Here is a 26464-nt window from a genome sequence, read left to right on the forward strand (position 1 = left end):
GCCACATTTTCTGGACCTTTTTTGCAAGCCTTCCTGACTTACTTCCTTAAAGAAAAAAAATTTCTAGATGTGGTTGATTGAGGAAAAAGACTTAAAAACTACTGTTTATTGCTATTGTCTCGTAAGCATTATGAGAATACATGCCAGAAGCAGACTGGCTGTAAGTGACCTTGCAGTGATTCAATTCCTAATGTCAGAACAGTTCGTACAGTTCAAAGCCCCTACCTACTGAAGAAATTGTGGATGTCAGAACGATGCTGATTTTTTTTTTTTTCCTTTATTTGTTCAACTAATGTTTAGCAAGTAGCAGGAACATTCATGAATGTGAGCTCAAAGCTGTCTTCCTACTGTTTAACATGATGCTGGTGAGACCTGCTCAGGGAATGAGGGAATGATTACGTGGCGATTCTAAAATAATGCTAGTATGTATGTCCTAGGCTAAAATGTTCAAGATGAAGCAGATGCAGCAATGGTGACAATTTTTTGGAAGCCCCCTCCCCCCCCCCCCCCTTTTTTTTTTTAAGAGACCTTAAGTGCTGTGTATTTTCCTCACTAAGGTGGGAAAACAGATGGTTGAACATGAGGGGTAACCTAATAGGTCTTGTAAAATCAGTAGACTTGCAAAATTATTTTCATCCTTTCTGTAGGTCTATTCAGGAACAAAATGGGAGCCTGTCATCTTTATGTCTGCCTGCCTTTGGCAAGGTTCAGCAACAGATTTGTTCTGTTTGAATTAGGGTAGGAATCATGAAAGCAGCTGGAGCAGAGACTATAAGGACTTCAGATAAAACCTAGGATTTCACTACTGCCTGCTAATGTATGGTCACTACATGGATGAGGAAGCTCAGATATCAAAGTTCCTTTTATCCAAGCTGTCACAGCTCCAAGGTAAGCAGCACTTTGACCCCCACTTAGCTCTTCCTGGCCAGATACCTGCTATGTTGTGTGGCACTCACTGCTTTCTCGGTGAGCTGTGCCATCCCATCCAATCTTTCCACTAATTTTAGTTCTCCTGGACTAAGAATACTAAGGACAGGTCATCCTAACTTGCTGCCTCACAGGAAAGAACTTCTTAGTATGGCTAACTGGGGAGAAAGACTTCAAAAAAACAAAGCAAAACAAAACCCCTGTATAAAGCTAGTGTAATAGTAAAGCTGTGTCTTCAAATGTAATGCTAGGAAAAATGCAAGCATAACTATGCGTATTATAGTCTTGAAGGAATTGCACTGAAGGCAGCTACTCACTGCTTTTGTCAAACCCCTCTTCCACAGGTCTAATTAGTAATCATGTCTCTCTTCTTAATTCTAGAATTGCCAACTAAACTGGGGTTTCTTCTGTTGCCCATAGGATGTGGAGCTTTTTGGTGCACTTTGCAAACTGGATGAAAGCCATAGGGTGAACAGAGCATTTATGGTAGTTTAATTTGTTTTATTCAATCAGTGAGCAGAACTGACTTGATCTGTAGGTGCCCAATTACCAGATCTGGCCAGAGACAGCAGCCTGGGGAGAAGGCTATGGAGCCAAGTTAGCCTTTGGTAGCAGCCTGCAGTTATCTAGGGTACACTAAATCCTGATGAAAAATCCTCCTTCTCTTAAAATCGAGGTCATGGAAGAGGGAGAGCTGCTCCCAGCCCTGGAGCAGCTGCTGAGCTGTTCTGCTTTTCTCTGGGGCATCTCCTGCAGCTGCACTTCGAGTGCCACCTGCTGATGCTCTCCACTCTGCTCAGCTCGTACAGTAATTAAACTGATGAATATTTCGCCCTGTGAAGCAGCTGCCTAGAGCACTGCTGCTCTGCAAGTAACCGCCTCTCGGGGCGCCAAGGGCCGGGGGCGTTACTGCTCAGCCGGCACTTTGGTGAGCTGTTTGCCCCCCAACCCTAAGCCGGGGCTGAGCCCCCGGGGCCGCCGTTGCCCCCTGCGGCGGGGCCGCGGGTGAAGGCGGGCGGGGCGGAGCAGGGGGTGCCAGCGCCAGCTCAGCGCCGCGGCGGCCACGGCGGGCGGACCATGGCGGTGGGGCTGGAGGAGGCCTTCGGGGCGGCGGGGGAGTTCGGAGGCGGACAGCGGTGCCTCACCGCCTTCCTGGTGCTGCTGCAGGTGAGGCGGGGCGGCGGCGGGAGGCACTGCGGGCCGGGCCGGGGGCAGCAGAGCCGCCCGGGGCAGGGCGCGCCCGCCGGTCCGCCTGTGAGCCGCCTCAGGCAGCGGTCTCGCTCTTCCGTGTTTCTGGTTCGTTTGTTTGGGTTGGGCTGGTTTCTCTTTCCCTTCCGCGGCAGCCCGGGCAGCATCCTGGGACGGCTGAGAACGGAGGAAGAGCCGGGGCCAGCGTGTGCCGGCGCAGCCGCCTGTCGCCCGGCAGCGGGACACGCTTCCAGACCTGCCGGGGAGCGCGACGGGGCTGCGAGGGCCTGCCCTTCTGCCGCACCCCCGCCCCGCCGAGGTGCATCCGTCTAGGACACGGCGCAGCAGCGAGGGTCCAGGCCGGGGGGCACGGCTCCTGCCCCCGCAGCTCCTCCGCCTCTGGGCGCCTTCCCCCGCGCTGGCCCTGGCCCTGGCCCCGGTGCTTGTCCGTGTGCTCCGCTGAGGGCGCTCTGGGGAGGGACGCCTGGGGAGCGGGGCAGGGTAACCCTCTGGCATTCCTGCGGCGATTCAAAAAGGATTTGGCGGGTTTTGTTCCTTTTACAAGTTGCTGTTCAAACCTTTTTCTTGCCTCAGTGCTGTCCCACGTGCTTGACTTCTCAGAGTTACTCTTTTCCTTGTTTCTATGCACATCTTCCACTTTTTGAAGAGTGCCTTTTAAGCTTCTGCTGAGTGGAAGGAAACGGGAATTTGACCACGGCAACTGGGTTTTTTTTTTTGGTGTGTGGTTTTTGTTTGTGTGTGTGGTTTTTTGTTGTGGTTTTTTGTTTTTTTTTTTTTTTAAATCTCTTGCGAAAAGTGGTATTTTGGGTGCTGTCTTTAAATAGTGTCCACACCCACACGTGCAAACATCTATCTGTTTCACTCGCTTAGTTTGCCTGTGACAGCCTTCCTCCTGTTAGTGCAGTTCTGCATTTTCAAGTAAAACACTGTTGTGAGGGAGGGAGATTGTGCTGATTGCAGTTTTTTGTTTACAACTTGTTTCTGCAAGAACGTCCAAGGTAAGCACAGGATAAAACAGCACATTAAAAGTGTCCCAAAGACTTGTGGCCCAATGGAGGAAGCCATTCTAGATTCAAAACTTTTTTGTCAGTGCTAACATGCTGAAAATCACTAATATGTGGATAATTTTAAGGGTAATGTTATTTTAAGTTAGAGAAAATAAAATCACATGAAAAGCCCAGAAGACATTCAAAACATCCTGAAGCCCATATTGATGAATAAATGTTGTTGTAAGGGTTTCTTTATGACAATCCTTTTTTTATTTGTGCGAATTGTAGTTTTCCTTATGATCAGGTTAAGGTTTCGGTCTCTGCAATGCAAAGAACTAGCAGATACTTTTAAAAATATAATCTTAGATTTTTTTTTTTAACTTGTCGCCACAAATTCTTTGAGTTGCCACTATATTCTTTGACTATAGTAAGTAAAAAAAATTTTTTTATAATAATATTGGTCTAAGTGTTGTATCTCAGCTCTGAAACTGTGATGAAGTTCTTAATATCTTCCTTTCCTGTGCCTGGCTACAAAACTGCAAGAACAAACTGAACAACTTTGCAACAGCAAAGGAGGGTGTCAACATGAAGCTTTTACTAGAAGTGCACCAGGGTGTCTGGAGTGGTACCCCCACTGCTCTCAGCTGCCTCGATGCACACATCTGTGGATTTAAACACAGTAGACTGACTGCATTTTGTTTGTGATGCTGGGTAAAGGGAAATTGATAATTGTTAGTTTAATGAAAAGCTTACAGTATTCTATCAGGTCTCCTTTAGATTGTTTAGGGTAAATGATTGTGTCTTTATTTGAAGGTATATGTGGCTTGTCAGTCGATGCTTACTGTGCTTGTGGGAGCTGTGCCCAAGTATCATGTAGACCAAGAAGGAATTCCAGTGAGCAGAGCTGAGCTTGCCAAGCATATCCATTTTGCGAACAACTTCACGTCTATAGTAACTGAGGCAAGTACTTCCATCACGCCTAACCATTTCTTCTCTTGGGATTTGTGCCACTAGTGCAGCATGTGGCGCTTGTAAAAGCCGAGGAGGGCTTAGTGTAATGTTTTGCTTATGCTATTAAAAATTACTGGAACCCACCCATCTGACTGTTTAATTTTATTGCTATTATTTTTACATCTGAAAGTGTATGACTAAATTATTAGTTTGGCTTTCCTAGCGTAAATAAAATACTAATTTAGGTTAAATTTTCTGTATATTATTTGTTTTCAGTTTTCTTTCCCTTCTGATGTTTTAGAAAGTCATTACTAATGAAGAGTGATCATTTAAACTACAGTTTATAACTCTGGAATTTAGGATGAGCTCCTCCTAATGTCTGTTTTCTACCAAGAAAAGGTTCAATTTGTCATGTCTGCACAATCTGCTGTGCATGTAAGCTTTACTGTAAGTTGCGTTAGTTTCTCACAGAAGATACATCTTAAAGATTAAAACTAGTACGAAAATGAAACTTGGGCACTGCATGTCTGGATAATTTAATGTGTGATGAGAGTGGGAGATGGAACAGATTGAAGTTTGCTGAGTGGGACAGAAGCTTGACCCTTCATCCTCACGCCTTGTGAATTCCATGCAAAAGGCCGCATTTCCTTCTTGGTAGTCCCTGGGCTATAATCATGCAGGCAAAGTGACCTCAGCATCGCTGCCAGTGCCAGAAAAAACACTGTGTGGGTGGCCTGGCTTATGGTGTGAACTGTCAGCGTTCTGCTGATTGAATTCTTGGAGCGGTTGTCAGTAAACTTGTATAAGACAGGCTAGCACTTGCTGTAGCCGGTGCCAAATTTTTGCTTCCTTCCCATTATCCCAAATGTGACTCTATAATGTTTATCTTAGAAAAATGTAGTGATTGGCCATAAGAAGGAACGATGCAATATTGGATCATATCCTCTGTCAGAAACAGATTTTTTGATTAATCTGTTTTTCAAGATCACTCTTCAGTTTCAGGCTCTCAGCAGGATGCATGATATGGGGTAGTGCTTAATTTATACTCAGGTATCAGTAAATTTTAACTAATAGTGTGCTTTTAAATGTAGAAGTTGATGTCCTTATTTCCAGAATATGTAGTAATTCTTGAGACTCGTCAAAACAAATTTAGATTCCCATTCATTTCAGTAACTATTGTAAGATTATTTTTTTTTTAAATTATGTTGTTAATAGTCTTTTCATGGAGTCTTTACATACGGGCCAATATTTTGCTGTATGCTAGTGGTCTAGTAACTAAATCAAACTGCCATGTGGATTTAAAGAGCTGAGAGGATGTCTGTTTTCGTGATAGCAAAGTTGGCAACGCTTTTGTTGGCAAGCTACAGTTAATTTTAACAAATACTTCACAAGTTCCTTTTGTGCAAATAAAATGACACATTCTTAGAATAATCTGTGAAGAGTGTAACTTTTAAATCTGACTTGTTAAAATATAAGCATCTTCCAGTGATACGTTAAGCAGCACAAATAAAGGTTTGCAAAAGCAATCTTTTATCTTCTTCTGTCCTGAGAGAGGAAGCTGCTTTTGTAAAGTTTATTTCCTTTATTTTAGTGATGGAGCTTAAACTAAGGTGTTTTTTTTGTTTGTTTTGTTTTGTTTGGTTGGGTTTTTTCCTAAGTTCTGTTCTGGTTTGGCAGGCACACTGTTCTGCTCTGGAGCTTAACAAAACTCCAGAGCAGTTCTTCAGTTCTGCTTCAAGAACTAATCATTATAATTAATTTTGGCATAACTAAGACATCATAAATAATAGTGCAGACTTGGTTCATGGAAAATACAGTTAGAATTGCTTCTTGGTCTGACATCAACTCAGTCTGCTTCTTTAACAAGTGATGATCCTTAGGAAGGCGAGTTTAGGAGTATCTTATATTTGGTTTAGAAACGATCATTTACCTTTTGAGAAGTTGATTTTTACAACTGTATCCAGGAGCATAAAGTTGTTCTGTCTCTTATATCAGCCTGAAATGCTCTGCAAATGAGAACTTGGAGTTTGAAATTTGTGTGCTGTGGAGTGTTAGCATGGGGAAGAATGGCTTATGCCAGCAGTCCTCTGTGCCTTGGAGAGCATGTGCTGTGATATTTTTATACTTGAAGCTTCCTGAGGATTTATGCTCAGGAATATTTCATTAAGTCTCCTCAGGAAGTTAAGAAACCATAAGCTTTGGGGCTACATCTTTATGCAATGTGATGGAGTAGAATCTACTACCCAGCGGGTATAGTAGAAACCTGCTGCAAATGCTGCTGCACAGGAGCTTTACCTTCCAAAAGGCCCCCAAAATGCTGAAGTGCTGGAAAAGTGGGTACGCTGCACTAAAGAAGGTGTCCTGTGAATGCATTAAATTTTGTCCTGTTCCCACAACCTGCATCTTGCAGGCCGCTCGACCGGTAGAGCACAGGTAATTGGTGGGTTATACTCTATTCTGTGCTACTATGTGAGTTCTGATTGAGTAGAAGCATATGTTTCTTGAGATTGCTATAATCAAAAGTTTCAGTGAATTCCAGTAATTGGGGATCTGTGTTGATTCAAGGCAGACACTTCAGGGCTGAGGTCCTAGTATGCTATATTGGATTTTGGTCATGGGCCTCTTCCCTTAGGCTTTTTTTTTTAAAAAAAAAACAAACAAACAAACAACCCAAACCCCAACATGTTCTACTTAAAAAAAGCAAATGAGATTAGGATCCTTCTTGCTTTTCCCAAAGGACATACTGCACATGTCATTTAAAAAGTCAGCATGACACTCATCCAATTTTTTGAAAGTGAATTTTCCAGTAAATAAACGGGGAATGATTTGAAATACTCAAATAATGATTAAATATCTTTTGGGATAAAGCTTTGCATTGAATTAGTTAAATTATTTTCCTAGAAAATCACTTAGGATTTTCTGATTGCTGACATCATGTACTTGAGAAAGAATGGCAATGTTTGTAATCTCAACAGTGCATTTCTATACATGTTCGTACTCCTTGGTTGTAGCAGAGGAGTTGCACAAGCTGTCTGTGTACCTTGCCCTGTCAGGAAATAAAAGAAGTTTCACTCCAATTTGAACCCACTCTCAGTTCATTTTCTTATCTTCTGAAAATTTTTGATTATGCTGCCTCAGTTGAGCTTTTGGAGAGGTAGAAAGTACATTTTATGAAGAAACCCATTATTTGTTTGTAACTTTTGTTTTATTATAAATGCATATGAACGATAAGATACCATTGATAGGATATCAATGAGTAGTCCTTAGAGTTTTTATAAAACAAGGACATCTTTCCATAATCCCTTCCTGCTTTTCTTCAACAGTTCAATATGTGTACGATGAGGCAAGGCATCAGGGATTACTCATGGTTCAGGAAGCATAGCTGCACAGCATTAAGTCTCTTAAGTACTGCAATAGTGAACATGTGTTATTCTCGTTAATGAGTAATTTTTATTACCTGTTCATTGAAATAGCTAAGCTTGTTCAATGCTGAAATGGCTAAGCTGTTAACAATTCAGACTTTCCTTGTAATAACTTAAGATAAGTTGCATTGCCAAAGCTTGGGGATTGGGGTGTAACTAACTATATTTATCCAGTTGAAAGCTTATAATGTATTATAAAAAAATTTCTTGGGGGAAAGTAGGGAAAGATGTGGGAGCCTATTAGGGAGGAAAAAGTGTGACTACCATTGGCTCACCTATCCCAACTGTGAACAAAACTTTTAATTGGATATAAAGCAAGAAGTAGGAAATGGCAAGAGAAGCCTTCTGATTAGTTTTTTATTATTTTTGAGGAAGCCAGCAACTTGGTGTTAATACTTTTAACACAGGAGATTCTTTTTTCTTGACAGTGGTACCTAATTGAACAGGAAGCCTACAAAGTAAGCCTTGCATCTTCCTTATTTTTTGCTGGATTACTTATTGGAAATATCACATTTGGCCCTTTGTCAGACAAACTGGGCAGGAAACCAGTGTATATTTCAGGTAAGATTGTTAAAAGGTTTTTCTTAAGCATTCTCTGTGGATAGTGTGATCTCTTTATCTTCTGCCCATGGGCTTTCTTTACCTGAAGGCTGCCTGTGGGTCACCTGCTCTGTCAATGATACAAAGTCAATGATCTGTATCAGCATTTCACTCAGAGCAGCACAAAAACTGGTTCGTATGAGTGTGCTGAGCAGCATACCTGGACTGTCAATGGGAGATGAAAAATAAGCTGGTTGTTTATTGGAGGGGGTGTGGGAGAATTATTTAACTAAACATCTTCAGAGTGGGTTACTCATGTCCTGGTGTTTATTTTTCTGGCTGCATTTGTGGCCAAATGTCTTTTTGTTTAATGATAACATTGTCTCAAGGAAACACCATCTTTGGCATCTCAGACCTCAAGCGTGTGACTTGAAAATGGTTGTAATTTTCATATGGTGTGATTTCAGAAAGCCAAATGTGAGAGATTAGAGACGAGAGTACTATAGACTACTGATTACAGTCAGTAACAGGCTGTGGTCTCTGCCTTTCTTCTGAGTTTATAAGTACTAATTATGTTTTATTCTCTCTACAGGTCTATTTTTTGATGTAATTTTTGGGTATGTCACAGCATTAGCTCCAAATTACGACGTATTTGCAGTTTCGCGGTTTTTTGTTGGAATTATGAATGGTGGAATGGCTCTTGTATCTTTTGTCCTAACACAAGAATATGTAGGAAAATCATTTTGGTCATTTACATGTGGGATTTGGGAATATTTAATCGTTCTTATTGTGCTACATGTTGTTCTGACTATCAATACCTTACCTTTTATGTTTGTACCAAGTAAAGTCAGTTTGTAGCATAAGTCAAATAAGTGTGGTGTGATTCATCCAGGTTCTGATTTCTGTGGGAAGGGTGGCTGAATAAGGAAGATGGGATTGAGTTTGTTTGATAAATAGCAAAACTGAGATTTTAAAGTTGGTACGTTGAGTCCTAAAATGTCTCAATTTGTACATTAAAAAAATAATACGTGTTTTGGCAGATCCTGCCAACTTCTGAACGATGCTGTATGCTGTCTTGGGAAGGTATTCTTGAAAGTGTTCTCTGAAGTTTCCCTGCACCACAAAATGACTTAGTGCCTGGACAGTGTTTTTTCCACTGCTGAAGGTGCTGATCATCCAGTATTTTTAAATGTCCTATTTCATGTGCCACTGCCAAGACTTAAAATGTATTTAACACTTGCCTGTCAGACAGTTGTAAAGCTGGAATAGCTGAGACTGTAACGCCCTTTTAGCTAGCACAGCATGGGGAAAAACAGGCCCAATGCTGGCCTGCTGTGGCTGTGTATTTCTCTCATTTCTTCAGTTACCTCATTCTACTGTTTTTCTTATTTCTTCTCTGGCCTCCTGGGGATGTGTGAGACAGTTGTAGTTTAGTTATAGCTTTCCACTCTTTTTTTTTTTTTTAAAGTAGTGAATTTTCTTTTCCCGGGTTCACTTTTTTGACTCTCGCGCTCTCTCTCCTGCCCCTCCTTCCCCCTTGCCCTGTTGTCTCTGCTCTCCCCAGCCTTTCTCCCTGCAGGACCAGCCTCCTGATGGACCGAAGAGACAGTCCTGTTTCCTGACGCTTGTTGCTCTATCTAGTTCTGCTCAGCTGTTGAGAAAGAGGTGCTGAACAACGGAACAGAGGCTGAAGGAGAGGGAGCTGCTGGATGCAGCTCGGCAGTGTTAAAGAAGCTCTCCTAGGTGTGGGCTGTGAGCTAGGCTTTGTGGGCGATAGCTGAGAGATTCTGGGTTAGTACAAGATCTCCTGTGTTAGACTGCAGAGGGTTGGTTATCATTAGGCTTTTGGAGTTCAAGTTGACCCCATATTTTTAACACTTTTATTTGTGCTTGTTCATTGGAAGTCTGCTGTAATAAACCTCTGGCTTGCAGCTGGTTTTGTACTGAAGTCAGTCCTTGTACTTTTGTAACTTCCAACTTCTGTTCCAGCCTGTCACCTCTGTTCAAGATTACCTTAATAGACCTAAATAAATCACTCTCAACAATTGCCCTTCCTGTCCTCAGGTCTTCTCTGTAGTCTGTAGGTTCTTGTTCATTTCTTGCTTTCTCCTATGTACCACCCTGTATTTTTTTGAAAGGAGAAAAAAGCCCCAACCCCCCCCATACATTATACAAAGCTACTCTTCATTGGGATTGCATAATACACTTAAACCAGCTGGTTCACAAGTGCTGTGAAGATACGTCATAAAATTATTATTTTATGTAGGTATATCATGGGCTAGGAATTTCAGGCTTCTGCTTAAGAATTTTTTTGTTTGTTTTTGTAGTCAGTGTTTTGGTCTTGTATTTTCAGGTTCGTTAACTAATTTGACATTTGCAGTTGGCATTGCTGTTTATGCTTTACTCGGTTACTGTGTAAGAGAATGGCGCTACCTTGCCTTGGTATCGAATACTCCAGGAGTTACCTTCCTCCTTCTTTCTTTGTAAGTGGTTCACATGCGTTAAAATGATAAGAAAAAATACGCAGCAATTTAACAGTTACTTTTTCTCATCATCGTATGATTTTGTGAACCAAGCAAGAGAAAAATCATGTTGTAAAGGAAGAAGAGTTTTTAAATGAAGCAGAAGGTCAGGGTTATGCAGAAGACACACTTGTGTTTCTGCATGCTGTTAGTTGTGGTGGCCAACGTTGCAAAGAGCAGCTGTGTGCCAGCTGTTCGACAAAACTCAATTACAAATCTGCTTGGGGAAGGGAAGGCCTGCCAGAGGCTGTGATCTGGAGCATCAGCCAGGAACACTGCCTTCTGCCAAGGAAGGGCTTCAGCGCTTGAAGTTTTGAAAGTGATCCTAGAGGGATTTTAGTTTCTTTTCGTGCGACCCATGCATGCAAAGGGAAATAAGTGAGAGCACTTGGCCTTTTCAGCATGATATGCTATGTATCTGCTTGCTTTTGAGGTCCCTTCTGTCTGTCTAGCACTGTTGTGCTTGAGTGCCTCTATTTAGAATCCCTATGTGGACGTTATGAAAATGATTATGAAATGCATCAGTATTTAAGGAATTAAAAGTGCTAGCTTTCTCTGGCGTGTGTTGTTACAAAATATTCTTTTAACATATCAAGTAATACTCCTTGTATACCTCTGATCATTAGTTAAAGCTGTAGAAGAAATAAAAACTAGTGTAAAGTGTCTACACATTAATATGGGGAATGTCTAGCATACAGCATAGATAGGGAAAAAAAAACCCTTCTGATTTTTATTTCTATTATTTAAAAAAAAAAAAATCTACTATTTTTTAGATAGATCTGCTCTTGAAAGAAGTTCTGTTAAAGAATACACAAAAAAAAAACCCAAACCCCTCTTCCTTAGTCAAGGTAAACAAAGCCTGTGGGCTGAGGAAAGAAATTCTGCATGACATACTTTTCTCTATGGTGTTCTGTTTCTGATGGAAATAGAATTACTCCCCCCAAATACTAAAGATCCTCTGAAGTAAGAGAAGTTTAGTTTGGTTGTAGGATATATATTTCTGTTAGGAGTACCAGAGAAAATAAAGGTTCAGTTAAAAATATTCCATTCTTCATTTTATGGCTCCTATAAAAGCAGCAGCATGCTTCACAATCTGAAAAAAACCCATAAACAAACCAGGAATAATGAACTGAAGTTGTGGTAAGCAAGGATATTCTGATTATACTTGGGAGTAACAGATTTGAGATGTAGGTGGGCAGCAGTGAGCTAGTACTGGAGCCTGACAAATAATTCCCCAGTAAGATTTCTTTTCTCTCCACTCCAACTCACAGCCCTTCTGCTAATGGAAAAGCTTGAAATAAGCTTCATGAAAACAAAGTTTTGTCTGGGCTGTTCAGATAACTGGGATTTGAGATGCTTCTTGGATCATGCTAATGCAGTGTTTCCTAAGAAGTCAGTTGAGCAGAAGTCAAGATTCACGTTTGAACTTCTCTAACATAACTGAGTGCTTTGTAAAGCATCTCCAACAATCCTTCTGTAAGGTTAACTGTATTATTACCGGAGTATGCGGAATTTAATATGCAGAAAGTGCAAATAGAATGTTTCTCTCTGAATTTTCTGTTGTATTTTAAGTATTGATTTGCAAAATGGAAAGATTGACTTTAGTGCTGTGCTCATAGGAATGAACTTGTCACCGTTGATTTTCTGTTCTTTCCTATTAGTACGCTCTCAGAATCACCACGATGGCTGTATTCCCAAGGGAAAACGGCAGAAGCTGAAGATGTGTTGCAATATATTGCCCTTGGTAATGGAAAAGAAAGATTAAATCTAAAATTAAAACCAAGTGCAGGAACTTTGAGAAAGGATGAATCGGCACCTGGTATCCTAAACTTAGTAAAACACCCAGTCCTTCGGTGGTGGACTATCATCCTGATGTATGTTTGGTATGTAATAACAAGACACTGAGGTGCTGTGAATGAGTCAGACATGAGGAAATTATTAAGATTTTCATCCTTTTCTTTTAAAAATTCTGTCCTCAAACTAAATCGTAAATTTGTCAGTTGATGGCAAACAATAATAATCTGAACTGATATGTTTTAAAGTTGATGTTTCATTATTATTGCTGTTGCATTTTATTTTCAGTCTTACTTAAACTGCTTCAAAACCTACTAAGAAATAATCTGTCGAGAACATAATATTTACATTGGATGAAATGAGAAGCTGAAGCAGCAATTGCCGAAAGGATGTGTATTTGAACCAGTTTTAAGAAGAAAAGGACTACGTGGATTAGACAACAGTAGAGATCTGGAGTAAGGATAAGTGCTAAGAGCCCAAAAGCCCATTACACAGGTTCAGTGGAGGAAAACTGTGGGCAAGATGAAGTACAGGTTGCATAGATTTATATTGGGTGATGTCTTGAAAAGTGATACAACTTGCAAAAAAAAACCACTCCAAAGTGCAGGAAGTTGTAACTTATCAGCAATAAATGGCAGTGCAGTGGAGAGGGAGATTCTGGGGTGGGGAGGGTGGTGGGTTGGTTGTTACAGCAGCTGCTGTTGCAGATTGGCTTGAGCTAAAATCTCTTGGAGGAACAGCTCTTTTCCAAAATGCCAAGAGCAAGTTTTCCCTTCAAAGCTCAACAACATTTGAGACGATTGTCAGGATGTAGATGGCACAAGTCCATTGTTTGATGTGTGGGGTAAGCAGAGATGCACAGGATCCAGGAGAAGCAGCAGGAACATCTTTGCTGAGTAGGAGCTTCCCAAAGCATCTTAGTCTCTTAAGTTGCTGGTAGCTAAATGTAAGTACAAGATGAGAAATGACACAAAGGCATTCTTACTTTCTGGAAGAAGAGGTTGCAGCAGTTTTTCTATCTCAGACCCTGTTAAGATACAGTGCATGGAGCTGTTGAAGTGGTGTCGCCAAGCTCCTTGTGTTGTTGCTCAGGAGCCTTAGCCTTTAGTCAGCTGTGACTGATAGAGGACATACTTCTCCCTGTATCAGGCAAAACTTTCCTTTTCTACATCACTTGGCCCAGACTCTGCTTGGACAGTAAGGGAATAACTAGGGAATAGGCAAAATGTCGCTGTAATATCTGGTGGCTTTTCTAACCCAGTGTTGTTTCTTGTGGGGTGGGGATGTGGGGGCTTAGCTCTTTCCAAGCAAAGTGGTAATAGATTTGGTGGGGAAGGCACTTTGTGTTAAGCAATGGATGTACATGTAACTTTCTTTCATAGGATTGCTTTGCAACAGTTAAGCATCAGCTGCTTACAGTTAAGCTTATTAGATTTGCCAAATAACCTAGGAGAAAAAACCAACCTAATAGAAAATTCTGAAAATTATGCTGAGCACTTGTTTTCTTTCAAAGAATTTATTTTAATTAAGTGGGAACTATTATCTTTGCCTTGTTTGCCTTTTGGGGGGAAATAAGAGTTCTCTTCCTAGTATGTCACTCAGTAGAGCTAATCTGTAACTTGACGTAATTTACCTTTTAAATACTTTCTTAGCCCTACAGACTAGTTATATTAGTAATACAACTTTTATGGTTATTTTTAGGTATGTCTGCAGTTTTGTGTACTATGGACTAACTTTAAATGCTGGTGAATTAAGAGGAAATCTGTATTTAAATGTGGCTCTTTCTGGTCTTGTAGAAGTTCCAGCATTTCCTCTCTGCATGTTTTTTATTGAGAAGTCCTGGTAAGAAAAACTTACCTCCTAGTTTTCTGCATATAGTTGTAGATAGCCTAGAAAAATACTAGTATTTTTCTCAGTAATATACTTCACTGTTTAGAAAAGTGTTGATTCTTTGGGGATTTACTCCACTGCAGGGGTTTCTGTAGTTGATACCTCTTCTGTTTTCTGGTTTTGTTCATCTTTTGAATTACTCAAGAGATGAGCTTTTCAATGATTAATGTTGTTAAAAGACCTTTGGTCTTTATGAGAAAAAATGAGTAGCCTAGTTATTTACGTATGTATAGCTTATATATCTCTTACATATTTTATTCAGAATGACTTGCTTTTGTACTGCCTACCAAATGCAGTTGAAAGCAGTTTTCAGCACTGTTGATTTTTACTTAAACTTTTCAAACAGAACTTTGAAGTGAGAGCTGTTCAGTTTGTGTTCAAGCATGAATGATCGATGTCCGTGTATTTTCATACTTTTCGGGTCCATGTATTTTCATACTTTTCGGTATCTGAAGGCCATCCTTTATGTGGGTGCTTATTTCCAAAGGCCAAATGATCCAATAACCCGGAGCTAGTCAGGGTTTCGTGCAACCTTTGAGTATCTTTGTAATCATACTTTGGCCTCTACTGAGGTCAGTGGCAAAAATCCCATTTTATTTAGTTGGTGAGGGTGTCACCTTTTGGGTGTTTTGGGCAGGAAAAAAACTATCAGTTCCATCAAGCTAAAAAGCAAAACAACCAGCCAACCTTCGCCTCAAACCTGAGAAGCCTGAGTCAAGGACATGCACTTAAACCACAAACTGCACAAGTCCTTTTCTACCTGTTGTGGTTTGATTGGTTTTGTGGTGGTTTCTTTTTTTTTTTTTTCCCTCCCTAATTGAATTTGTTGATCTAATTGTAGATTTCAAGCTTTTGGTTTCCTGAAGTAAGGATATGTGTAGTTTTAGGGGCTTAATGCAAAACAGACAAGCCAGCTGCTCTGTTTTCATTCTATTTTAGCAAGCAGTATCCTTAAAGCATGGCTTTTTTTTGTTGCAGAAGTATTTAGAAGATTTTAAAAACAAGTATTGTATGTTTGTTTCAGATAAACTGTAGTTCTACTAGTATGGAATAGTAGTTAGAAATAGCTGTGAGAGTTCGTGAAGTAACAAGCGTGTATAGTATTTCTACATTCTGCAAGCTGTTACTGAGAATATCTTTATTTGTGTTCCTTTGCACATAATTATGAAATATTTAAGTATGGCAGATGTGGAGATGGGCTGCTGATTTTCTGTCCTGTAGTCTTCTCTTACTTTAAAGCATACCAAATAGTTTTACTGTGTGTCATAACTGCATATATTTATGCAAAGTTGTGAAAGAGAAAAATAAATTAGGAAGCATTAGAATTACATTTTCTTGATCAGTATTACTTTGATCCTTGTGTGTATGCACTGTAGTACCCTTTCAGGTACAGGGTACAGGGCCCATTGCCTTGCTCAGTATAGAGAAGAAAAAAGTCTGAATTCTTGTTGCTGAAGTAGATGGGTTCTTCTCAGGGCTACAAATTCAATAGCTTAAAAATCAAAACTTGGCTGGAAATAGGAAAGCTTTTGTGGGAGGACTTCAGTACACAGAACTAGGAAAATAATGAAAGATTTGAAGCACTTACCAAGATACAATAGACTTACAACTGTTATTAATGCTGCTGTGTACTTTAGTTGGTATTTTGCAGACAAATTTAAAAAATACTCAAGGACTTTGTTTCCATCTTTATCTGGGTGCTCTTTTCCTTCTAGGTCTGGAAGACGTAAAACTGTGACATGTTTTCTGGTATTTGCAGGATTTGCCTGTGTATTTACCGTGTTTTTACCAACAAATGCTGGTAAGTGTGTACTGCTGCTGAAGCAGATGTTTGTTAATTCAGGTAAAAGCTGACAAGACAACTTAATGAGTATTTTGTGACCAAGTGTATCGGGACCTAAAGCCCTATCCATTTATACCTCTTTCTCCTTCTGAGGCTGGTGTGGGAGCCATGATCTTGTCTATGTTGCTTTTAACTTCTTGCAGGCATAATTTGACCCTGTTAATTGACTAAGTTTGACTGCAAGCCCTTGGCTCTTTGAAAGTGAGACCAAGCTATCATGTTCTGTCTCAAATACTGATGCTGCATTAATTTATCACTGTTAAGCAGTTTACCTTAAAATACTGGATTTAATAGCCAGACTGCAGTGCCATGTAGTGTTAGTTTGACTGGATCTTGACAGTGTGAGATGCCAAGTTTAACTTTACATTTGTTTTGGTGGCATGTGATATTTATAGAAGTAGGAACTGAGGTCATCCTGAATTAATAGCTTAATTCATCGTAATTCAAACCACTAAAAATGGAAGTCAGAATTGCAATATGGAAGCTATAGGGAGGACAAGAAACTTGCTGCCTTTCTCAGTCTCGTGCTGTGTATTGCTGTGCTGTGCAGTTGTGAGGACACTTCATGATAACAGTGGAGGATCACCAAGTGTATTTCTCATCTCGAAAGATGTGTTTTTTCGAACATTGTCAGTGACCTTCTCCTAGGCTTGGCTTTCTATTTTCACTTTTCTTTCCATTTCAAGTACAGTTTTTCTGTGCTAATAGTTAGTTTAGCTACTGAAAACTTACCTCTATATGACACTAACAATTAGAAGTGGCCACTCTCTGCTTGTATTTTAGTTTCACTTCAGTAGAAAGGCTTTAGCCTTAACAGTGTTTTGACTGAGGAACACCAGTGATGTGATTACAAGGTAGCCTTCTAGAGGTTCTGTTTATCCTTAACAGTTAGATGCTGTCTGGCATCCATTTTAAGCTGATCTCAGAAAAGTCTTGGGAGGAAAACCAGACAGAGATAAAATATCCCATAGTCTTATTTGCCATGGTTATGTTAATTCAAGTCCTTGGACGTTTTGTTGTTCCATTTATTGAGACAGTTTCATTCTTTCTTCCAACAAGTTTGCTCTTTGTGATTCTTTTTATATATTTTAAAACAAAATGAAAGAAAAGCAGTAGTGACAAATCAGGATAGGGGAATAATTCCTGAGGAGCTGCTAAATTTCAGGAAATCTTCTGCCTTTTCCAGTTGACTTGACTTTAGCCCCGTTAAAATGTCTTACTTTCCACTGTCATAGACTAAAGCTGGTTCTTGGCCCAATGTGATCTGAGTCAGTTAAGCAGAAAGAAGTTCATCTCTAAGCATGATGAAGATAAGTCACTTTGGATGAAATGAGGATCGTTGCATCTCTAGTCTGACCTCTCTCCTATTACTAAGGAGAACACTTCTTACGCTTGTTTAAGTCTGCATTCTTCCAAGTGATTGATAAGATCCTTGATTTTATTACATTGGATTTAAGATTTTAATGAGATACTGGGTACTTGCCTGTCATGTCTGTAACCTTGATTTCTAACCTCTGCTAACTTGTGAGAATTTGATCCAAGTTATTTCCCTTGTGGTATAAGCCAAGAACATTTCCATTATTGAAGATGTGCACTGAACTTGAGATTAAAAATCTCTCGGTGGTTAAGTAAAAACTGATGTATCCCTCAGCCCCCTCTTTCCTTATCACTTAGAATTAAATGTGTGTGAGTATCACATTGGAAGATAGTGAGGAAGAATGGCAGCAGAGGGGGAATGGAGCTGTAATAGTCTTTTCTTTCAAAGCCTGCTGTAAAGCACGAAGACATCTTGTGCATTTTGTGTCTGCTTTGTACTGTAGCAAGCAAAGGAGACTTCTAGTCTAGGGGTAACTAGATTTTAACTTTGATTTAGATTTATCTGCTTGTGCTGAACACAGAATAACTTCTTGTGACTTGATATGCTTTCCACTGAAGAAGGAAGGAAAATTTGCTGTTCTTTAAATGGATTTTGTCTCTGCTTTTGTTAATGTTGGGTATTTCCTTTTGTGTGGAGACCTACCCTTCCTTGGTGGATATTTTTTCTGAAGTAAATTTAAAGACTTCTGTAGTTTCAAAAGTACTGCTTAAGTGAACTTTTACTCATGAAGATGACAGCCAGGGGGTGAATCTACATAGTGCACTGAGAATGAGACTACTAATGGCATTGATGGCATCAAAATTTAATCACAGAGTAACTCCTGTTCTAGGAGGTCTTAAACATCAGTACCATTTGTTACCATTTCCACCCATTTTACTTCTCTACAGTCTAAAGATCAATTAATGGAAGATTATCCCTTAGCAGTAAAACTCAAATGCATTAATTCAGTAAGAATTTAGAACTTTGCCTTTTACCAAAGTTAGAAACAGTTGCCCTGACTCTGTTTCAGGCAGAATTGTGTGCATACTGCTGGTACTGGATGTTCAGGTGAAAGGGTGTTAGACAAAATATAAGAGTGTTAAAGGTGCTGCATGGACATTCTTGGCTGGACCTAGCGAGTGACCTGTAAATGGTCACCGGAAGCCTCATGGGAGAAACTGCATTCCTGCTTAATGGCATTACATTTATAGATGTAAAGAAAATAACGGACTGTTCTGCAAGAGTTGCTAAAAAATATCACAGAATTATAGAATGGTTTGGATTGGAAAGGACCTTGAAGATCATCTAGTTCCAACCCCCCAGCCATGGGCAGGGACACCTGCCACTAGACCAGGTTGCTCAAAGCCCATCCAACCTGGCCTTGAACACTGCCAGGGAGGGGGCAGCCGCAGCTTCTCTGGGCAACCTCTTCCAGTGCCTCACCACCCTTGCAGTAAAGAGTTTCTTCCTAATATTGAACCTCAATTCTCCCCTCTTTCACTTTGGAACCATTACCCCTCGTCCCGTCACTACACTCCCTGGTAGAGAGTCCCTCCCCATCTTATGTTCCAAGACTCTGAAAATATAACGACTCTGGGCTTACTTACCTGAGAAGCTGATGTGCAGTGAATTTCCAGTGTGCTTCTAATCCTAATAATTCCCCATATGGCAAGCCTTCAGCCTCCCCTGAGGCTGGAGAAGACAGTGCAGTTTAAATTCACTCCTGAGCTTCTGTTAATTTCTGTCTAGACAGACTCTTTGTTCTGTTGTGATAGTAAGACCAAAACATCACAGGTGCACTAATGCTACATTTCTAATACATGGATATGCAGTGTTCAATTTAAGTCTCCCTGGGAGAAATCCAGCAAGTTTTAGAACACATTTGAGAATTACAAATCTCTTCATCAATTCATGTTTGTTAGATGGGAAAAAAAGGGATGTCCCAGCTTTCTGATGGCACCCAGCGGGGCTCTGAGGACCAGGTTCACACCTTTTTGTCTGGCGACTGTATCTAATATTCCGGTTCTTACTGAGCAGAAGGAGAACTTGGATTAAGATGTTACATCTGTTTTGCATGAATTACAGAAATAACTGCATCACACTTAAAGAAATTAAATCAAGTTTCTGAGTTTCAGTTTATGTACAAATGAACTTCCGTTAAAATAGAATCTGACTTGATCAGATGAATTGAAATGAAAATATTCAAGGGCAAAATTAAAAGAAAAGCAGTTAAGAAGCAATCAGACTTTCCCATTACTTGATTAACATCATTTGATCCAAACTGAAACATGCCGAACTCAGTCCTGAGGAAGAGATTCTGAAATGCAGCTAACCAGAGCTTTTGTTCTTTTTATGCTTAAAGAGCTTAAAGAAATACATTAAATTCTCTTTTTATTAAAATGGATGGTGCAAACATAACCGTAACCAAAATCAGGATGATGAAAGCCAGGTTTCTTTCTGACATTAAAAGATACACACTTCAGTTTAGCCAACTAAACTCTGTTAGTAAACTGGGCTGCACTTGTTCTTTCCAGTTACAAAGCTGTTGCATTTTAAGTCTCAACAGGATGGCCTTGGGGAGCAAATAAACTGTTGAAGAGAATCAAGTTTTATGCTTTTGATGTAATAAATTAATCAAGGAGGGGATATCTGTTTGTGCTCGTCAAAAGATGCAGTTACCTGGTAAGGTATTCTGACTGCAGAGCTGGAAACTTTAGCCCTTCTGCTTAGAGCTGTGATAGTTTTATACTTTTCCCCCCAAAATGGGCCAGATCATCTTGGTCCTAAATATAATTTTATGTATCTGTTCTTATGCTAGCTCTTCAAATGATTGGGAAGAACTGAGATACTTGTAGTTGAAAAAAGTATGGATGAAACATTGCTTTTGTGTGACAGTCCCTTAAAGGGGACTGGATATTTTCAACATTGTGTAAAAAAAGAGTATGAAAAGAGACTATGCTTACAGTTTGTTTTCTCTTTCCTGAAAGGTCTGCTCCTCAGTCCCACTTTGTTAGCTTTGTGTGGAAAAATGATGGTCAGCGCTGCTTTCAACATCGTGTATATTTATACATCTGAACTATACCCAACTGTACTGAGGTAACTTAACAGAGCTTCTGGGTAAATGAAAATACTTTTCACACACAGCAATATTGATTGCTGGTGTGCTTATCTCTAATTATTTTTACCTGAAAGATCGGTGAGACTCCTTTTGGTAATTAAGGCAGCTTGCCAGGGCTTGACAAGGCTTCTCCTATTAGTCACACGTTTTGCAGTAGTGCACTTCTCTAGGCTGTTTGTGGCAACTTCCTCCAGGTCTGAATCCAGAAGAAAAATATGAAAACCAGCTTCTTACACTACAGTACTAGGTGCCATATTTCTCAATTCTGCTGTTGATTTTTGAGAGTAAAAGTACAGGCTGCAAAACCAAACATAATGATGGGATGGAAGTGTATGCTAGCTTATTCCTAAATACAGACTATGCAGTGAGGACTATTTAGAGTCCTTCTGTATACTTATCTCCCATATGATTATGTTTGTTTGCCTGATGAAAAACAAGTGCTTTCCTGTATCTTTGTTGTTTAATTAAATATTCATAATGCAACTCATCTTAATAGTATCTGTAGGACAGTAATTTGCTTTACACCATTTAATACATGAACAAGTGGGCTAAAACCTTAGTTTATTTTTCGTAGTTCTCACCAACTGTTTGTGAGGTTGCTCTCTCTCCTGTTGTCCCAAGATAAAGCTGAGATAGGTAAATATAATACCTCACAGTCTTGTTCTTCTCACCCCCATCTTGGTTCCATGGTACTCTGTGTTCAGAATTTGAGCCATATTGCAGTAGGTGGTGCAACTACAAAACTGCTGCAAAAATTGAGCCCTCTTTAGAGAGAGCAGGGAAGTTTGAAAGCTGACATGGAGTAGGAAGGTGTTGCAGCTGGGACATGTGTCCTGTAGTGCCGTAGAGGTAATTAGGATGGTGACATAAATCACTTGATTCGAGGACATGGAGGGCTTTGGGCGGAATATGTGGGTGACTCCTTGGATTGGCTTTTTTTTTTCTTTTGAGGTTCACAAATTACCGTGTGTTACAGAGACATAAAAGCTAGACTGTGAATGCATTTTTTTGCAGTAAAACTTGTGAGGATGGAAGTGGATTTACTGTTTCTAGATACTGAGCTTGTGATTCTTGGCACAGGTTTAGGTTTAATATGCAAGTCTCAAGCACACTGACTGAAATTGGATGTGGGGGTTTGTTTACATTCTCCCTGTCCAACCTTTTGTATTCTTCAAGGCCTTTTTTTTTTTTTTTAAAAAGTGGCTGGTTTTTTAGTTTTTGTTTTCCTGTCCTCTCTGCTTTTCTGGAGTTGAGAATCAAGAGAATTAAATCTGAAAATTATTTGATTTCTCAGATTTTGCTTGTTTCACTGTGTTTTCATGTTACACTGTCATTCCTAAGTCGCATTGATACTTGGTGCCAAGTATGTGGCAGCTTATACTCAGCAGGAATTACAATAGTGTCTCTGTGTGTTTGAAACATAATTGTTTGTGATTAGGAAGATTTAAAAAAAGGATAAATAAAAATTAAAGTGCTGCTTCATTTCAGAATCTGCACTGCTATTCTGACAAAAAAGTAACTTTATGTGTCAAAGACACAGAGCGTCAGTGGAGGAAAATGCAAGTATAAAGACAGTTAAAAAAATTAGCAACTTTATTAGACCAGTTATGTGTAATAATATGGCAATCTGTTATGTTTAAGCCATATGAAAATTCCTCACGTGACAATTTATACATTTAAAAATGTTTGATGTCTCTCTGGTACTTTAATTGCCAATATTACTGTTTATGCAAGAAAAGCAGTGATGGGTGAGTGTTTAATCTAAAGCAAAACGTCAGCACCATCTGGTGGTCTTTGCAAAGCTTTGTAGTGATCCTGGCGTGGCTCTGACAGCGGAGCTAAGGCACGCCATGTGATGAGATATGTACTATTTATTCAAAGGCAATGGAGAGGAGGTGGAATAAGCTCTCTTTTTTTCCAGTTGAATGTTTTGCAGAAAAATCGAATGCCTCCGGTATTACTGCTCCTTATTTAAACCTACTTGTTACTTTAAGCACGAGGACTGTTAGGCATTTTTTTTTTCAAGTTAACTGGAACATGGAGTAATGTATACAGCTCATGCTAGAAATGGGGAGGTACTGCAAGCTGTTGAGTGTGTACATGCTTTAGGCTTTTTTCTTCTTTGATGTGTCTTTAAAATACCTGCTGGGGAACAAAAAAAATTTAAATGGAAAATAGCACTACTGTTGCATTTTGGACAAAAAAAGAAGGTTGTATTTGGGAACAAAATGTAATCATAGCTCTAGTAACACAGATGTAAATACAAATCCATGGTTTTTAATGAGAAAATGGTTGCAAAATGATGACATCTTGTATCTGATGGGTGAGATCAGAGTGGGGCCATTGGGCTATCTAGGATAGCTTTGGAAAGCTTATTTACAGAGTGGGGAAGTGTCCTGGGTTACAGTGTAAAATGTGCCAAAAGGAAAAAAAAAATATTCTATTACCATCTTCAGGAGCTGTTGAGACCAGGTGGGGCGGTGCTCCCTGCCTCCCCCCTCTGGACTATCTCCTGTTACTGGGCACAACAATGCCTTATCGCCTGACCCATCGATAACTCGCTCCTGGGCTATCTCTTGTTAATGGCCCATCAAGGAACTGCCTCACGACTCCCCATCCCATTGTGAGATGCTCCGCCCGGGGAGGGGGGGGGGGGAAGGAGCCAAGCAGTCCATGCCAAATAAAAACGGAGATTTTGAACACCCTAGCAGACTTTCTTCCACTGGATTCCCAGAGGAGCTTTTCCCCCCACTGGAGTTCCAGAGGACAAGAGCTACCTACCGACCACTGGACCTTCGGAGGAAGACCAGACTCTTTTACCTGATTGCTGCTTCCACAGAACTACATCCATCGCTTCAGGAGGACTGCAGCCAGCATCTTATCAGACTGCTACTGCCACCCTAACAGGGTGTCAGGTTGTATTCCTGACTCTGTCAGTGTAAACCAGTGGGTTGTTTGTTTTTCCCTGCCTTGTGTTATATATATATATATATATATATATATATATATATATATATAAGTAAAGAACTGTTATTCCTATTCCCCATATCTTTGCCTGAACGCCCGTTAATTTCAAAATTATAATAGTTTGGAGGGAAGGGGGTTGCACTCTCCATTTCAAGGGAGGCTCCTGCCTTCCTCCACAGACACCTGTCTTTTCAAACCAAGACAGGAAGCTATTGTATTTTCACTTAATATCAGTGGTGCTAGGTAAGTTTGTACTTTAAAATACTTGTCCTTTTGATCTCTGACTTTCCTTGCAAGGAACTCTTTATTTCTTTCTGTTGAACGGCCATCCTTGGTGGGCATAGTGCAATTTTAGAGCTGCCAGTACCAGCAGCAGAGAAGCTCTTGCATTTGTGCAGGGCTGTACCCTGCTCATCAGACAGTGCTGGGCAAGCAGTGCAGCTAGAGGAGTGCCACATGGCATGTGTAATTTGCCAGGCAGCTGCAGCGGGACTAACTGCCTTGAGCAAAGCCCTGGGCTGATGTGATTACCCTGGTTGTAGAGCTATTGTGGCTGGTGTTAGCTCAGCACTGTGCTCCGTGGGATGGCAGGAGCACGCGCAGTCAGTCAGGTGTAGTAGGTGGTCTAGTGAGTGGGTAAAACTGAGGCAGTAAGGCAAGACAAGTGGTGGGTGGTCAGCTGTCGGCAGTGCAGCACCTCAATACTTGTACAAGTAGTTGTACAATACAAATGGTTCTTGGGTGATAATGCGTTATTCCTCTTGGGTACCATGACATTGTTCTGCATAATCCAAACTGTGAATTCTGAATTAAAGATATCCTAAAGTCTTTTAACAACTGCTTTAATTTTGCATTGGAATTGAAATGCCAGAATTTGTATTTAGGATGACATTTTGCCCTACTCCATCTCATCAGAAAGAAAGAAGCCAGCAAACCTCTGGTTATGGACAGGCTTAGGATGCTTCAAATGAATGGTTCGCACACAGACTGGTGTCTCATCTGTTCAAGGAATTTGATAGGGGAAGTGCTTGGCCTTGTCTTGTGGGGTTTGGGTTGATGTTGCCTCAATGTGAGGAAGCATGGGTTGCTATTTGCCTTTTCTCAAGAGGAGCTGATGAGAGAGAGGGTTGCTCTGTTTATTTTTACACCAAAGTCACTGGCATATTATCAGCTTCTTCCATCATCTGTTTCCCTTAATCTGGGCAAAGGGACATTAGGAAGGGATGTGCAGGTGCGTGGTCTTGGTATACTAGTGACCCATGTCACCTCTCTGCTTGTCATCTTTAATCCTGTCACTGTCTTCCTGTCTTTGGAGGAGGAAAAGCAAACAGAGTGAGCACAAGCAGCTCAGCTCAGTGGTGTGTCTGAGGACGATGATGAATGAGAGGAAGCAACCGAGACATGTTGGGAGAACAGCCGCCATGAGCCAGTTCTTGCTGTCTCACTGATGACTGTTGCCAATGTCTGTCTCTGAAAGGACTGTTAAATGCCATATTTAGAGGTGATACCAAGATGGGAGATTTTTTTGTTTATCGGGAAATGAAAGACTTTGAGGATTTTTTGTAACTTTCTTTGAAGGGGATCCTGCTGTTCCAACCTGTGCTTTATCACAGTCTAGATAAGATTGTTCTAAACTTCCCTGAAAATTGAAGGGAGTGCAGAATTCATGACACATCTGGCCAGATGTTTTCAAGCTTCACACTGGCAGATGGTTATTTTCTGTTCGGAGGTAAACACTGATTTTTCATCTGTGCAACCTGAGGTGGCAGAAGAGAAGCTGTTGCCAACAGCCTGAGCTGAAGATAGCATTCAGGATCTTCTGTCTGAAGAGCCTGCCAAATTTTGAAATCGTTCCCCACCCAGCACAGGGATGTCCAATTAGATTGGCCTATATGGCAGGTTAGAAAACCTTGGTCTTCGTTCAGACTTCCATGAAGGATTGCACAACAGGGTGCTTTTGCTAGGGTTTGAGAGGGTGTGATTTACCTTGCTAGCAGCTAGTTGTAGAAAATCTTTGGAGTAACTGTTTGGGGTCTTTAAATCCCCTCCCTTTTTTTTAATAAAGACTATTGGTAACTTCAAATAAAGAGCATAAGTTGGTTCTGACAGTGCCACCACATGTTCATGCGTGATGCAGTTGTGTATTTTGAAACTACAAATCTTTCATCCTTCGTTTGAAACAGAAATGCTGGCTTGGGTGTCTGTTCCATGTCTTGCAGATTTGGGGGCATTTTGGCTCCATTTGTGCCATCTATGGTAAGATATTTTCTATTTTTTATGTAACTCAGATTTATTAATTCTTTTTCAAAAGCACTTTACTGATTTTGGTACCATGTGTGTATATTCCTTGAAAAAAATTTGTTTTTCTGAAAAATTAAATAATGTTCATTCTTGGAATTGAGTGAACAAGATGTTTAAAAATACCTAGTACTTTCATTGTTTTTGGAAATCATTTAATGTTTTGTGTTGTGTTAATATTTCATCTGTTAGTGAAATGATTTTTACAGTGCATTCAGTACTGCTAAGGCTTACTCAGTGTCAGAGTTCTTTTAAGCACGTAAACAAAAGTTTTCATATGAAGCTGTTTCTGTGAAATGACATTTGTTAGTTTCTCTGTTCCACCAGTATATGGGTAATTGCAGAAATTGCTGGAGTGAAAAGTTGTGGTCTTTTGGTTTTGACTGCAGTTCATATGGATCATGTATTTTAAGAGCAGGAAACAATCAATGCTGGGTTTTTACTATGGATTTTTAATTTTAGAAATCTCTTAGTCCTTCTGTACCGTACGTGGTGTTTGGAATCAGTGAACTGTCAGCAGGATTCCTGACTCTCCTTCTGCCCGAAACACTGAATAAGCCAATTATTGAGAACATTGAAGATCTCCAGAGCCTCAAATACCAAGTGCTTAAAAATGAAGAGGCAGAGTAATTTTTTT

General features: G+C 40.2%; 1 protein-coding gene across 1 annotated transcript; it reads left to right on the forward strand.

The window, feature by feature from the left end:
* The first annotated feature begins 2004 nt into the window (after positions 1-2004).
* Positions 2005-26464, forward strand: LOC104340104 (solute carrier family 22 member 15-like). The gene is made up of 11 exons (XM_086466914.1): positions 2005-2094; positions 3939-4085; positions 7927-8059; positions 8631-8795; positions 10392-10521; positions 12222-12443; positions 14056-14196; positions 15960-16045; positions 20432-20540; positions 25713-25785; positions 26290-26464. Exons 1-11 carry the CDS (start codon positions 2005-2007, stop codon positions 26455-26457), a joined length of 1464 nt encoding a protein of 487 aa, XP_086323040.1. The 3' UTR covers positions 26458-26464.

Source organism: Leptosomus discolor, chromosome 6, assembly GCF_034619465.1.
Source record: "Leptosomus discolor isolate bLepDis1 chromosome 6, bLepDis1.hap2, whole genome shotgun sequence".
NCBI classification, from domain to species: domain Eukaryota; kingdom Metazoa; phylum Chordata; class Aves; order Leptosomiformes; family Leptosomidae; genus Leptosomus; species Leptosomus discolor.